Genomic DNA, 15,749 nt, shown 5'->3' on the forward strand with positions numbered 1-15,749 from the left:
GCGGAGATTGCAGGAATGAAAAACAGTACGGTATGTTTAGAAATAATTTAAGTGTACTAGTAAATAGAATGGATTGTCAAGAAATTACCAATCAGATCTACATTAAAATTTTAGATACTTTTTACATATCTATCAAATATTATTCTGCAAATGAAATATCTTAATATTTTGCCTTTATTTGAATGTATATTTTATTTTTATACAAAGCTTTCATTCTAAAGGAGATTAATATACTTAGCTAAACAAAGTACTCAGTGAACAGATCTCCGGGCATACCAATTAATGTGTGTTAAAACGCATACATATAAAACTTGTGAGAATATTTTCTATGTAAAATTACATCAAATAAACTTGCTATTCTTTCTAACCGTGAAATAGTTTCCGTGCTATCTGTCCATGGTAAATAGTCATCAAAACTTCACCTCAGCATTCGATTTCCCTCGTTTTTAAACTTGGAACACCTCTGGGTTAAATTTAATTCAATTTTATTTTATTTTCATTCTAGCTCTGGGATTCCGTGTTTTAGATAGGATAAGGACGACGTGTACATGCGGTGTGTTAATGTAGCGTACATGTGGTGTGTTAAGGTAGCGTACATGTTTAATGGAGCGTACATGTGGTGTGTTAAGGTAGCGTTCATGTGGTGTGTTAAGGTAGCGTACATGTGGTGTGTTAAGGTTGCGTACATGTGGTGTGTTAAGGTAGCGTACATGCGGTGTGTTAAGGTAGCGAACATGTGGTGTGTTAAGATAGCGTACATGTGGTATGATAATGTAGTGGACATGCGGTGTGTTAATGTAGCGTACATGCGGTGTGTTAATGTAGCGTACATGCGGTGTGTTAATGTAGCGTCCATGCGGTGCTTTAATTTAGTGTACATGTGGAGTGTTAATTTTGATTAAATTGATTGAAATTAAATGGCTGATCAACCCCGTTTTATAATATTTAATTGATAAAATGTATCCAAAAATTATTTTTGAAAGGTATCTTGCTGTAAACAAACTTTTATTTGCGGTGACTTTATTTATCGATGAACTTTTGATAAACGGGTTCGCGGCGACTATTGTTCGCGACCAAACCTTATCGAGACCCATGCTGTTATAACAACCATATATATACGACAAAGACTGGTTTGCTGCAAAATGTTCGCAATAATGAAGCTCTCGCTAATCTCGCAAAAATTTCTCGCACGCGAATAAAATTTGGTTTACAGTATTTGCAGCCTCATGTCATTTTTTGAAAAGGGTATTTGTATTAGTTACCAATATCAAAGATAATACATAGATGTGTTTAGCAAGTTTTAATAAAACATCTACAGTGTACAATTTAAAAAAAAAATCATCCGAAGTAAATTGAAATTTGTTGTAGATGCATATTTAACTTTCTGTTTCTGTTGAAAGATGTGTTTAGCCACATTGAATAAACATTTACAATTTATACAAAAGCATCTGAAGTCAATTGAAATTGGTTGTAAATGCATTTTTAACTTTCTGTTTCAGATGAAAATGAATTTTCGAAGTTCTTGTTGTTCAGGAAGTAGATGCTAAAAGAATTTAAGAAAGCAAGATTATTGACTCAAAACAAAACAATACAGATCACTATATCTGTCAACTTGAGTTGATGCTGTTAACATAGATTTGTTTACAGTGTGCTAATTCCATGCACATGTTGCATTATTTTTGTTTGGGGCATGTTTATTATATTGAATTGTAATATGTGAATTATTGTAAACTGATGGGCTATATTGCCCAAGGTTGAATATCTGAATAAATAATAGTATATAGTCCAAACATGTGCATTACCAAAATATTGAATTTAATAAGGTTATTGTCGTTATTACAATAGGAAAGAATTATTTTACACTGGTCCTAGCGGTATATCTTTGATTGGGATTGGTCCGGCAGCTGAGGTAATGGTTCCCAAAATAACTGATGACATAATTACAGAAAATGGCGTTTTTCTCTGTGATATGGGATCTCAATATATGTAAGTTTCGTGTTTTTAGATGTTTGTTTTTTAGTTTTAAATCAATTGCCATTAATCAGAGGCCATTGGTTTGACTTTTTGCAGGGATGGTACTACAGACATAGCGCAATCATTCGTGTACGGACCGCCAACTGAAAGACAAAAAGTATATTTAATGCTTGTACATTTACTATTACTGTTATAGCCGAGTTTTTATGGTAAAGACGAGTTTGGAATGCGTATAGAGAACACGATGTGTTCGACAGGTATCACTGCTTTTTCACTCATGGTTTAATGTAGTTTACTTTTTTATTATCCAGAATAGCTGCACAGATTGAATTAATTTATTTTTGCGGTGATTTTTTCTTTTAGGATAATTGTAACAAACCTTGCTATGCGTTTGAACAACTGGTATATATACCATACGAGTCCAAACTTATAAAACCCGAAATGTTAACAAAATCACAGGTATAAATAGCTACTGTAACAAACAACTGTCTTTAAAAGAAGTTCACCGTAATTCATCCTTACCACTTGCAGGGAGGCATGAGTAAACACCGTAATGTAGTGTGCTGCTTGAAGATTTGCTTTTAATTTAATAGTGCACGTGTAAAAAGTCTTTACAAAAAAACCCAAAATAAAACAAAACACACTCAGCAACATGAACAACAACAAAACAAAAAGAGTTATCTTCTTTAATATTTATTGAATGCAGCAATTGAAATTGCTTGTAAAATAAATATTGAAATGATTTTTTGAAAGCTATGTCATGAACATCCATTCAATTACGCAAAAAATTTCAATAATTTATAAATGAATATCATAATTAAAAAAAAAATCATATACCTTTACTTGAATGTACATTTTACTTGTCAAATGGCGAAAAACAGGATTTTAAGAAAAGTTTTTTCTTCTTATTTAAACAGGTTTCCTGGTTAAAAGATTATTACAAAATGGTGGAGAAACTAGTGATTCCCGAACTAAACGCAAGGAACGACACCAGAGCCATCAAGGGGCTTACAGACAGAACAAATATATTTTTTTTCGGTTTGAAACTCATACCTTTGTTCCAAATACGTATATGTATTATGTTTATTATATTTATTGTTTGCCTGTATTCACTTTTCCTACATGTTACAAGTACCTCTTGATAATTTCGATTCATAAAATGTTGAATAAAAGTTAAATACTCGTTTCTAAATAGATAGTTGGCCGACGACGAAAAGGTATCGTTTGTTCATATATATTTATCAGCCACGGACGCTTCATGCAAACAAGATCCCTTTGTCTTTTTCATGGAGTAAATTTTGTTAGTGAATTCTTGTCCACACGATAGATGCCATTTCATTGACTTAACAATTGCACATTAAGGTTCTGTGGTATTATCTCAATAACAATCACCATAATCGTCAATCAAAATTTAAAAGAAATATATTTACATTTTCAAACTCGGATTAATTATGACAGTTATGTACAATGTACAGTAATTCGTAATCAATACGTAGCACTATCCCGTTTGCAATTCTACCTCATTGATAAACCCAGCGAAGCAAATATTACAGACTACACCGCTTTTAGTAAATACCGGATGCAAAAACCAAAACCAATAGGCAAATTAAACATGATAGAATACACTACCCACAATTTGTTAATTCCATTTCAATGAATTCACCAATTTAAGAGCATTTTTGATGTAAAAATGCATTAATATAATTTTTTTCCTTTATAGAGTTCTTAGTTCAATATCTGAAACACGGAAAATCATTTGTTTAAAATTGCTGATCATCAGATGACCTCATCAACCTAAATTAAAGGAAAACCTAATTAACGTATAACTATGGGTGTTGTTAAATGTATACTGTACCTAAACTTATTTCGTTCACATAAAAACAGCGATTCATTGTTTTTTGTTGTTAATCTGTATATATACTCATGTTGAACCTCAAGTACCAGTGAACTGGTCTTGAGTGAATAAAGAATTGAAAATGAGTATATAAATTTGCGTACAGATAAAAAATATTTACAAATATGACAACGATGCATGTACAGTTGAAAACAAAAAATGTGATTATGATTTAGAATATATATATACATGTATCATGTTTATCTAATAAGATAGAGAATGGGGGGGGGGGGGCGCTACAAAACCGATTGTATATAGATTTGACTGTATGTGTTATGCAGTATATATTAACACTATATACAAAATGGTGCACTTGTATTTTATACATTTTATAGTGTTTGTTGTGTATTTTTGATATATTAAGAAATATTATAATCAATTATTAGCGCAAGAAGCACAGAAAGGGTTAATAAAAGTAAAATAATAGCATATAATTTGAAAAAGAAATTATCCAGAATTTTTGTCACATCCTGCCACGTCAGTTCCGGTTCATTGTTTTCAACAGGTGCCTTAACCTTCTCCTCAATATCTTGTCCGTCCACGACATTCTTTTTCTTGCAACAAATACATGATATTTTCCCCACTAATTCACAGAACACTTTGAGATAATGCGGAATCGGTTTGTCCTCAGGACTGTGGTGGCATTTGAGAATGTAGATCGTCAGAAGCACAGAGGTAACTCCCATAGCCAACATGATTATCAAATACACAGCTGAAAGACATAAACGTAAGAATTATTTATCTTGAATCAAATGTATCTTAACAGAGAACGTGATTTCTAGTCTATATTCTGATTGTCTCTATTTTTGGGATTATTCCTGCTTAATTTACGGATGATAGAACCTTAAAGCATGCTAGATATATACATGTCCACGAAATTTAGATTTGGCATTAAGTATCTAGGATCTCAATGCAAATTTCCAAATGAATTGATATCATAAATTAACTTTTTATTCTCGCCACGTATTGACCAGTACTTACAAAGACAAGACGTATTGATGGAAGTGGTGGGAATATTGGCAGACACCAAAGTGAGATAAACAGCAAACGCCAAGAGTGTGGTGAGAGAGTAGCCCATCTTCTCGCCTGAATCCGGAGGCAATTGAAAAACGAAGACACTCAAGGAAGCCAGTAGAATCATGGGAATAATTGTATTCATCACCTGGAAGTATGGTCGGCGCTGAAAATTCAGTTGGAAGCTTATCTGCGGTAGACTGTTGCTGCCAAACGCACGAGTAGAGGACGAAATGCTGTAGGTGGAAAATTCCCACTCCCCACTTGCTTCGTAATAAGTAGTATCCACTTTACTTCCCCTCAAATTGATCTCTATGCTGGTATATCCCCAGGTAGCCAGTGTTATGCTGCAGGTCTGGGTGTCAAAAGGGTAGTAGGTGACATCCGTGGTACACTGCGTTTCGTACACGCCCCCTGGCGTCCATTGCAGGGTACCGTCTTTGGCCACCCGTATAACGACAGTGTTGTCACTAATGACGGCGAGGTCACTCACTCTGTAATAATGATGGATGATATTGTAATGGTGTATAAAACATGCATTCAAATCATCTGATACATCAGTGATCAATTTAAAGGAAAAATGTGCATATATTTCTTCGATTGCACTACAACATAAACATTTGCATGGTATGTCACCCAAAGAATACTTTAAGACAATAAAAATTATTCTCAAGATACTAGTAATCCATGTTGCCATGATCTTGCATCGGATGTCATTTTGAATGTTTTGTTTACTTTCGTTGGGTCGTTTAAGTAGGTCATTTGGAGGAGTCGTTTAGACAGAACTTACGAGTTGGTGACAGAAAGGGAAGGGACCCACACGTAATCCTGGGTAGTATAAAACGCGGGAATATCTGTGCTGTACGTTGGGTTTCCGCTCCAATTCAAGCGGGCGTCAGACCAGTTCTGTATATATTGAATTACATCAATTCAAGTTTCTTTTCCGGTATCGATAAATTAGCTCATAAAAAGCTGTTACGTGTACAAGTGTCAATATTCAAAATATTTCTAAAGTCACAAAATATTATTTACCAGAGACAGAAAGAAAATGCGATGACATATTTTTGTACTAATAAAATCTTACTAATGTAAAGTATCCGGCAATAGACATCATCTGGTCCTTGATGCTCTATGAAAATATAAAAATAGGATTCAAATTAGGAGTAATAATGTAAATGAAAAGCGATTGAAAACAAAAGAAAATGTTTACTAACGTAATTCGACTAGGACTCACCAAGGAAGTGAGAGTCAACAAATTCAGTTCAGCAGTGACAGCAACTTGCGCTTCCGGTCTGGTGAACCGGTTGTAACTGTTGGTTGTGAAAATGAGGGTTCTAAGGTCGTTTTCCAGGCTATATGAAAACGCTGCATCGCTATTTGAAAACACTGCGGAAAAAAAAACACATTTAAGCTCAAACAAATCTTACATTAAAATTAATTCTGAGTTAGGTGCAAAGCTACAGAAGTTCTCTGCAAATTTTACAAGTGAACTCAGTTACGAATGATACGTTATGATACCGTTGTCTGATGGTAATGGATTTAGCAGTAATACTGTGCATTATGATTAAAAGTAGTCATAATACATATTCTTATTGCTAAAATCAAAATATGTCAGAGGGACATTACAAGAAAATCGCCGTTTCTCCATACATTGAATAGACACATTGCGCAGTTATTTGACAAAATTAGGGTCTAGTTTTCAACATCCCAAATTCTATTAGATATGACATAATTATTATCATAATAATATCTTTTACCACGATAAAAATTATTAATTTGAAATATATTTGAATTCATTGTCGATCTTCGTGTTCGTTTGTGTGTATGTGTTTGTGTGTGTGTGAAGGGGTGGGGTGGAGAGTGGAGGAGGAAGAGGGTTATCTTTCGATTGTTGGAAGGACACATTTTAGTGCTGCCTTTTCGTAAACTACCCGCCATGAAAAGGTACATCTGGATATTGTAGATCTTTCGAATATTATTGGTATAATTATACCAGCAAGTTCCTTCTTAGCAAATTGAAATATTTCTCTTAATTTCCCTTTCTTAATATAAGTCTGAAAATACAGTATTTATTACTATCATGTTAAATGTCAGCTTTATCTCTTTGTACTCTCCATTGTGTAAGGTGGACAATAAGTGTTATAGTCTGTAAATACAGAAAATAGCAAGGTCAACATTTTGGACAATTGTCAAAATATCTCTATCTTTTTAAAACCTGTTGCAAAAAGAAAATCACGTTCTGCTTTAGAAATACATTTATATATACCTACAAAGGGGGGAACGAACAAAAGTTGAGAACAACAGGTTTTTTTTCTAACATTCAAATTCTTTGAATGTGGAAGAATATTTAAATACACTGCCAAGTTCTTCACTGTATATATAGCTAACTATTACCTTTAAATTTACTACCAAAATAATTACCTTTTATAAAGCGATCGATGTTTTGATTTTACCAGACACTAGAGCAACAGAATAACACTTTTTCGGACCAAAGCAGTTTTAAAGATTTCGTGAGAGCGGGGTCTCACATCGTGACTTCGTTATTCAACCTTTAATTGTTAAAAGGAGTTTAAACTATTACGGCGAGAAAGTCCGAAGGCAATTTCACTTGCTATTATAAACGAGGGATTTAAGTAATAAATATGTTTTATGCGTAGCGTCAATATGTGATTTTTGTTCAAAGACTCGTGCTGTTCTCGATGTCTTGGACAAATATTGTTTTTTTTCCAATTTAGCAATAAAAATATTAATATATTATCTCGAATTAACTTTCAATGACGTATTATATCTTAACCAATACCTTGCATTAAAGGTTAAATGAAGTTATATCCTCTGTATACACAAAATTTCGTTTCGATACAAAGTCAGTGCCCCAAAAAATGAAAGGTGATTTTGTATTCCCATAGAGGATTTATACATCAGCACAGTATACAAAATGAAAAACCAACCCGTCATGAATGATAAATAAAGATTACAAGATATTTTTGAGTGTCTGGATTAAACATTCATGTGACGTAATGTTATATAAAGTGTGGAGGGAATAACAGAGAGTTGTGTTTTTGTTACACGTTGACGTTAAGTCTCCTGTCAGATTCCATAAAAATCCACACTGTTATAGCAAGTTGTTTGAGAACGTTCATAGACGCGTCTATTTCTTTAACCACTTAATTTTAGCAATCTAAACTCTGGTTTTCTACGATTTGGTCTAGTTCCATTCTTCTCAATATCCTCCATAATTTAAATGTTGATTGATATTAAATAAAGCGTGCCATTACCGTATTGTAGGTTACCTCCCCTTACTTTGATATATATCACTCTTTGTCGCTATTTTTGAATTGTTGTTTTTTTTATATTTTTCAGCAATAGATAAAAATATTCAGACGTATAAGGTGATGCTTTATATAATTTTTTTTTATTTTATCGTTATTTCACAAACTAGTTTTAATAAAAGTAGAGATATTTGAGAATTAGCTATTTTGATTTTGGGTCAATACATCCCGTTGACGGCGGACTGAGGCAGAGAAATATCAGCCCCGAGGGCGATACAGCCCTAGCTTTTGGTTGCTGTCTCATGTTGTCCAAAAACACGTGTGTGAGAGGTATATAATACATGTATATGTAAATATCTACAGATTAACGTTTCCATAAAAAAGAAACTTAGGCAAAAGCTCTGAATTCCTATAGTGTAAATGTATTGATTAATAAAACAATATAATACATGTAATTATACTTCCACGATACACCCAACAGTCTTTCATGTACATTTATAGTTTTTGTTGTTTCCTTTTGTTGGCTTGTTTAGTTTAATTTTATTCTACTATGTCTTACCCCCCCCCCCCCCCTTCCCCCCACCCCTTCCTAAAAAAATTGGTCGGTGAAAAATAACTTGAGGAGAGAAATTATGTTCATGACAACTGACGAACAGACAGGCGTACATACTGGTCATTATCACTTCAGGGTTCCTGCAGAGTAAGATCTAAATTAAAATTTTAACTATTAACAATGAGGTCGTAATTTATCGTTGTCGACAACTTATATCTGATATAATTATACTGTACATGTAAAATTTTGTTTTACTATCGATAAATGTTTCTGGAAACCGTTATTTACAAGGTAAGATGGTCAAACAAAATTTCTGACAATCTTAATAATGTTACACTTCTCTCAACAGGTAGCACTTAAAGCATATCTCCCGATGGGATTTGAACCAGACCAGAGGGGTATTTTATAATTCATTCTACCACTGCGCCATTCAATATACAGATATTGTCCAAAGATGATTGAAAAGCAAGCGAACTAGTAATATATTATTTCCGAAAACCGGGGGTACTCGAACATATGGAAAATTTCTTAAATTTCTAATCAAGATCAATTGTTGAACGTTAATGAATGAAATCAATTATTCACAGCTCAATGCAGTTCGCCACACCATCTTTCATGGAAACGACATGTCCACCAAATTTCTTTCTTATTCAAGTTTCGTTAGTTTGATAAAGTTATTCCATATGCACAGATACCACTTACCTGATGATAATAAAATAAATGTCTGAAGCAGTGAATTCATGACCGTTGATATATTATCCACCGTTATTAATGGAACTGCAAATTGCAAGCATTTGCGGTTAGGTCTTCCAGGAGGTGTCAGCAATATTCAAAAACTGAAGCGAACTCGTAAACACAGGAGATAATAACCTGAGAAAAAAAGACTAAACTGAGTACAGGGACAGGGTTTAACTTTAAATCCAGTCTAGTTGAACGTCTGTGGGTAGATGAACCTGTCACTTTAAACCGTCAATTACAATGGTTTAAATGACACGAAGTAACGTTAGCAGGATACGAAAACCCTGATTGTCAGTAGGTCTGAAACTCATCAGTGCACAAAAATCCTTTCAATTGGTGATTGGTGACCGTCGGTACTTCTTCTATAGTTGGCATAATCAATACGAATTAATTTGTTAATTACTTAAACAAACAAAAGACTCGTATTTATTTAGACATTTCTTTGTTTCAGCCCCGTGAACACAAAAACTCGATGATATCGGATAATTGAAAATTAATTACATGTAATTGACATTTTCCATCGACTTCTTCTCGTGATAATATTCTGTCAACTCCCCTGAGATCAAGTTCTTTATTAACTTTAAGCTATACAGCTCATCAGTACAATAAATATAAACAATATACACGTACAGGTAGGTTAACAGGAGAATGTGGCAGAAGTGTACATACTATGATATCAACATCTAATTTGCATTAAGTAAATCTTTTCTTAATTTCAAACCAAAGTGAATAAATTTACCCAGATTACATAGTTCCTTTACATTTTCAACATTAAAAAGTTGCAGAAGTTTACACATTGAAGGTTTTTTCCAGTAATAAGGCTTAATGTATTTTTTGCGATAGCCTTCGTATATGGGACATATTAAAATAAAATGAAATTCATCTTCAATAGAATTTGAACATAAAAAACAATTTCTATTGTGTCTTTCAATATTATAAAATCGACCTGTTTCTATCGACAATTGATGTGAAGACAACCTGAATCTGGAAATACACTTTTGATATTTGTTTGGAATAGGTTTCCTTAAATAAAATTGTAAATTATGGGTGGCAATTAGGTATTTGAAAAAAGAGCATTTACTAGAAATATCTAGTTGAGAAAAAATATACTGTGTAGCTTGGTCAAAAATACGTTGCTTAACAACAATGAGATCTGCAGCTGTTATTTTTTGTTTTTCCCACAATTCAAACATACCCAGATTGCATAAAAAATCTTTAACATGATACAACCAGTTTTTTGCATTATGTTTTTCGACACAGTCATATAGTGTATAATAGCAATGTTGAATAATACAATTATTATGGTACAGTATTTTTTTCCAGAACTTAACTATGTTGAACATTCTTTGGTACATCAGAGGACAGCGTCCTAATTCAGAATAAACTGCTACATTACAAGTTGACCTTTTAACTCCCAAGATATGTTTACAAAAATCAAGATGAAGTTTCTCAATATTAGGATCATAGAAAAGCGTTTTTATGGCGACTACTTTGTACACCTGACGGTTAAAGCCATCACACATACATGATCTTTGACAGGTCAGCATTATAGATAAAAGGTATTAAAGCCCAAAAATTCGAGTCTATTATTTTAGTATAGATGTTTACTATTTAAGTTTGACTTTTAAAGCGTTGTTGTTATTTGATCCTAAGGGCATTTATAGGGTATTTATAGGTGACCGTTACACTGAATGAATACCATTTTTAATGATTTTGATTTATTGGAAAAGAGAGAGAGAGAGAGAGAGAGAGAGAGATAGAGAGAGAGAGAGAGAGAGAGAGAGAGAGAGAGAGAGAGAGAGAGATTCCGTTACCCGAAACGTTAGAAAAGTAGCGTTTGTTTAGAAATATATATACACTATGGCCAAACAAGGTTGAAATATATCTATATATAATTTTATATCCTTTTTAAATTAAAAAAAAATATGTCGACTTAAGTTACGCAGACCCAGAAAATGTAAATGACAACCACATATTACCGGTGACTCGAGTGATTTGTTCTTGAGCTATTTATGTACCAATAAATAAACAAAAAATCACTCATACATGTATGATGAATTGTAAATAAATACATGTACAAAATCTTAATGCATTAAATGCAAGCATTGAACGGAAAAAAAGTACACGCATTCCATAAAATAACTTTCAACTTTATTTCCCGCATAGCTGGTAATGGCATCGTGATTTCACATGAACAAAAATCACTCGTGCGAAAAACGTGCACAGAAGCTGATCTTTGGTTCTATACACAACAGGTGTTATTGTCTTTCTTTGGTTTTCAGCAGTTATTGTACTTTACAACTAACTCTGTATATTTGTACACGAGATGCCGGTATTCACACCTTTCCACGGGCACCTGTTAGGTTACTCATCACAATCTGTCGTGTGTATAGTCTGAATATATCTTACTTCTACTTTGTTAGTTTCATGGCTTTTCTTAATTTCTAAAAAACAAAAGAACCGTCTGTAGAAATGGACACAAACAACTACACGAAAGACTATCGGCGCGTGGATCCGTGGAACAATTCAGCGACTCTATACATGCGGGATTTTCACATATTAACTTGCGATAAAAATATCATTTACCGGGAACATTAATGTACCAAAAAAATGATGAATTAAATTATAAATAGTTGAATGAGATAATAAGTACATGTAAGCACAAACACAGCTCTTTTAAAATTTATTTTCAATCTTATATGTGTGATGTGAAATAGCGTCGAAATTTTAACCGCCGAGATCAATCTATATGTACATCGTCCGCTGTACAAACTTTTAGTCATTGTGTTGAAATCGTTGTGAAAACCATGAGTCTAAAATAAATGAATTCAATCCATACAAATAAAAATCTAATAATTCCAAATGGTTTGCACACAATCACATACACCCTCACAGAGAGAGAGAGAGAGAGAGAGAGAGAGAGAGAGAGAGAGAGAGAGAGAGAGAGAGAGAGAGAGAGAGAGAGAGAGAGAGAGAGAGAGATGGATAAAAATAAATCACTAAAACGAATGAATGGATATTTTGATTTTTGTCACGAACACATGATGATAAGAAAGCACGAGCAAAAAAAACTTAAAAATCTCATTAAAAAGTCACTAGTTCTGATTTTTACGTTATCCACTTGGATATTGACCCAAAATACATGTAAGGACCTTTGCACCTATTAATCTTCCAAAATTTTGACCTTGTTTCATCGATGAATGTCACCGAATTCAATTTAAAGAGGCCCTCCAAACTCTCCAAACTGAACTTTTATTCTGCAGCCACATCAACTTCTGACCAGACCGGCCATTGCGATAGAAAATGCTAAACTCAATTTCATTGGTTAATATTCCTGATGGTCCAATCAGAATCAGTCTTTCTCGAAGACGTCAAAATGGCTGGCCCTGTCAAAAGTTGATGTGACTGCAGAATAAAAGTTCAGTTTGGAGAGTATTTAAGGAATTTTATCGGAATTGAAGGATGTAAGTAGCGTGCGTTTGATGTGAGATTTAAAAAGATTAGTGCGAATGTTTCTCGACTTGTTGCAATACTGCTGTTGTCATACTAGGCAAAACCCTATCGTGAGCCCTGGACCGGTAAATGTCCGAGTAAAAATAAACTGCCGACTTCGAGAAAATAATGACGTATATCTCCGCTATTTTAAGACCCATCAACTTGAAATTCGGCATGAGTGTATCTTAGACATTACTTTTCAGAAAAAAAGATGCATATTGGATATGTTGTAAAAAATAATTGATTTATTAGGCTTTTGAAACGAGCTGGTAGTTTTTCATCTGGGTGAGAGTTCGACCCCTTTCTTTATTTATGGTTACATTGAAATTAATGTTAAAACGGGCTTGGCCCCTGTGTCTTGAACAAGCATAAAAAAACAAATAGAAAAAAACCCACAAAAACAAAAGGTTCCGCCGCTTATGATACTTACATTTGAAGGAGATTATTAGACTTATACATGTACATCTTAGAAAATGGTCAATGAAAGGGAGATAACACTCTCGATACACTGTAGAAGCCTGCATAAATTCATTCATAAAAAGATTGATAAAATAAATATTTTTGGCAAAAACGATAGAAAAAAATATTTTTGTGATTTGTGTATAATTTATGCAAGTTATTTATTAATTATGTTAAGTAAATAATAGATCTTAAAGTAAACTTAAAAAAAAATAATCAATTAGAATCTTCGAACAACGATAGTTCTCATCTTCAGCATACTTTTTACATTGAATTATTTTCGATGTGTCAACCTTGGTTTGTGGAGAATTTCTATCATCGTATATTACACCTCTTTGCAGAAAATCAATCGTGAAATAGCTTTAGATCGACTCAATTGTAGGTTCAGTTGAATAATTTTATTTCCTTTCTCGAGAATATTGAATTCGGATACTTCGAACCTCTCAAAACGGTATTTTGATAAGATGATCATGAGTAATCCTTTGATAAAATGTAAACCTTCTTTAAAATAAATTATCAGAGGAAACCAAACTTCTATCACAGGTACTTGAGGACAGAACCCCACCCAACCCCCGAATTCTATCACAGGTACTTGAGGACAGAATCCCACCCACCCCCCGATTTCTATCACAGGTACTTGAGGACAGAACCCCACACAACCCCCGATTTCTATCACAGGTACTTGAGGACAGAACCCCACCCCTGATTTAGACCCTGTTTCTAAAACAGACATTTGTGAGGTATATTTGTCATACCATCAGTTTGAACAATTGCCTTTAACAATATGAACAAAAATCATTCCCGTCTGTATAGATTGAATTAGATTAGATCCGATATTGTCTTTAAAGCAAGTTTTTTAAATTAATGACTGTCTCAGGACCCGAGGGTATATATCGGAGAGGGTGGGGCGGGGGGGGGGAGGGGATGAGATTCTGTCATTGAGCACCCACGATTATTCTAAGAACATCGGGACACAATAGAAGGGTAGCTACATTTTGTACATGTATGACGGTTGATTCAGAGTTTTATAATTTCTTAGTTTCATTTCTCTTCATAGTACTTAGCAGTTTCTGGCACTAAGGAACAGATGCTCGACAACAACTTTTGAAAGCACTTTTGATAACATTTTCTAAGCGCGTTATTCGCTACCAAGAAATCTACTGAAACAAAGAGCCTGAAATTTGGTGTAGAGTCTGGACAAAATGCATTACTACATGTAGTTCTTATGGCTTATGGAAAAATCGAGTACATGTATATAGATACATTACCTGTTATGAATTTGTAATTAATTACAAGATAAGAAGGAAAGTGGCCAGGAAAGTACAATCATGTATTCTACAAGCCACATAATGAAATCAGTTAAATAAACACGGGCACATACTATAGAATACAGTACAATGGCGTGTATAGGGGTATCATGATGTGTGCATATTTCTGTATTGTTGAAAAACAGTATTTATGTTCAGACACTAAATACTTTTGTGACTCAAAGCACCCTCTGTTGCACGATAGTTCAGAGAAAAATATCGTAAACACGTCTAATAGAAATCTCTATATGTGAATAAGGAAATGCGAAAAAATCTGAGTTCAAAAGGTTTATAAATCTTCTTTCGTAACCCATATAATTATTAACCTAAGAATTGTAACCTATCTAAGTATTCACCTGCGATTTTAGTAACCATACACAAAACTGACAAGATATACAAAATGTATTTGGATACAGATGCGCAGAGTAAGCCAATACTTGCCCAGAAACATTAAACAAAATGACGTTTTAGTTGATACAGATATTAGAATTATCGTCCAAATGTTAACTTGAAAAAATACATGTAGGAAACAAAAGCTGAATACATGTAGGTGGTTAACGTTCCAATATTAATGTAACGAAAATATTATTTTGAGGAATAAACCTGCAAGGCTTGTTCAATACACAGAAAATGTATTGCTGACAAAAAGGTTACAGGTTCATTAAACGCGGTACCCAATGTATAATAATGATTAACCAAGTCCCATGCTATTTTTTGTATTGAATACTTTCGTGATTGTGAATAATGTGCTTCTTCATTGGACAGTTTTAACAAAAAATAACTTACGAACAACAAAGATAAAATAGGTAATGTATTCAGAGTCCATTTCAATCCCTTAATTACTTTACGGTTAAATGAGTAAAATTGATAATTTTGTGCTGGCAACTTTACAAACCTGGCACCAAGTCTAAAAGTGTAGATTAGTTTAGTTGTTTTTCTTCATCTAAGATCCAGACAAACTTTATTTCTTACAATCGAAAATCGAACTGGTAATGGAAACTAATAGCACATCAGATGATGATTTATTTAACATCACGTCACGCAAG

General features: G+C 33.6%; 1 protein-coding gene and 1 long non-coding RNA gene across 4 annotated transcripts; one reads left to right on the forward strand and one right to left on the reverse strand.

Annotated features, from left to right (window-relative positions):
- The first annotated feature begins 620 nt into the window (after nt 1–620).
- LOC109620099 (uncharacterized) lies at nt 621–3,154 on the forward strand. 2 transcript variants are annotated; one of them, XR_010710780.1, is made up of 3 exons: nt 621–1,986; nt 2,071–2,231; nt 2,892–3,154. It is a non-coding gene; the product is annotated as an uncharacterized lncRNA (long non-coding RNA). The 2 variants fall into 2 exon arrangements; XR_010710781.1 differs by having other exon boundaries at nt 2,071–2,131.
- Nucleotides 3,155–3,157: 3 nt separating this feature from the next.
- Nucleotides 3,158–9,981, reverse strand: LOC105339065 (acetylcholine receptor subunit beta). Of its 2 annotated transcripts, XM_066075134.1 has the most exons (7): nt 9,944–9,981; nt 9,407–9,574; nt 6,117–6,268; nt 5,967–6,011; nt 5,673–5,788; nt 4,850–5,376; nt 3,158–4,580 (listed from the first exon to the last, which is right to left on the reverse strand). In XM_066075134.1, the coding sequence occupies exons 2-7, from the start codon at nt 9,444–9,446 to the stop codon at nt 4,228–4,230; spliced, it is 1,233 nt and encodes a 410-aa protein (XP_065931206.1). In that variant the 5' UTR covers nt 9,447–9,574; nt 9,944–9,981; the 3' UTR covers nt 3,158–4,227. The 2 variants fall into 2 exon arrangements, with proteins under 2 accessions (XP_065931206.1, XP_011442772.3); XM_011444470.4 differs by lacking the exon at nt 9,944–9,981 and having other exon boundaries at nt 9,407–9,822.
- Between the last annotated feature and the right edge of the window lie 5,768 nt (nt 9,982–15,749).

This window comes from Magallana gigas, chromosome 2, assembly GCF_963853765.1.
Source record: "Magallana gigas chromosome 2, xbMagGiga1.1, whole genome shotgun sequence".
NCBI lineage: Eukaryota > Metazoa > Mollusca > Bivalvia > Ostreida > Ostreidae > Magallana > Magallana gigas.

What these genes read in the sequence shown, in the direction of transcription:
- LOC105339065 (XM_066075134.1), bottom strand. Translation starts at nt 9,446, where the DNA reads ATGAATTCACTGCTTCAGACATTTATTTTATTATCATCAG. An exon ending in ATTTATTTTATTATCATCAG is followed by an intron (nt 6,269 to 9,406) that starts GTAAGTGGTATC and finishes TTTTTTCCGCAG; the next exon opens with TGTTTTCAAATAGCGATGCA. An exon ending in TCCCTTTCTGTCACCAACTC is followed by an intron (nt 5,377 to 5,672) that starts GTAAGTTCTGTC and finishes TCATTATTACAG; the next exon opens with AGTGAGTGACCTCGCCGTCA.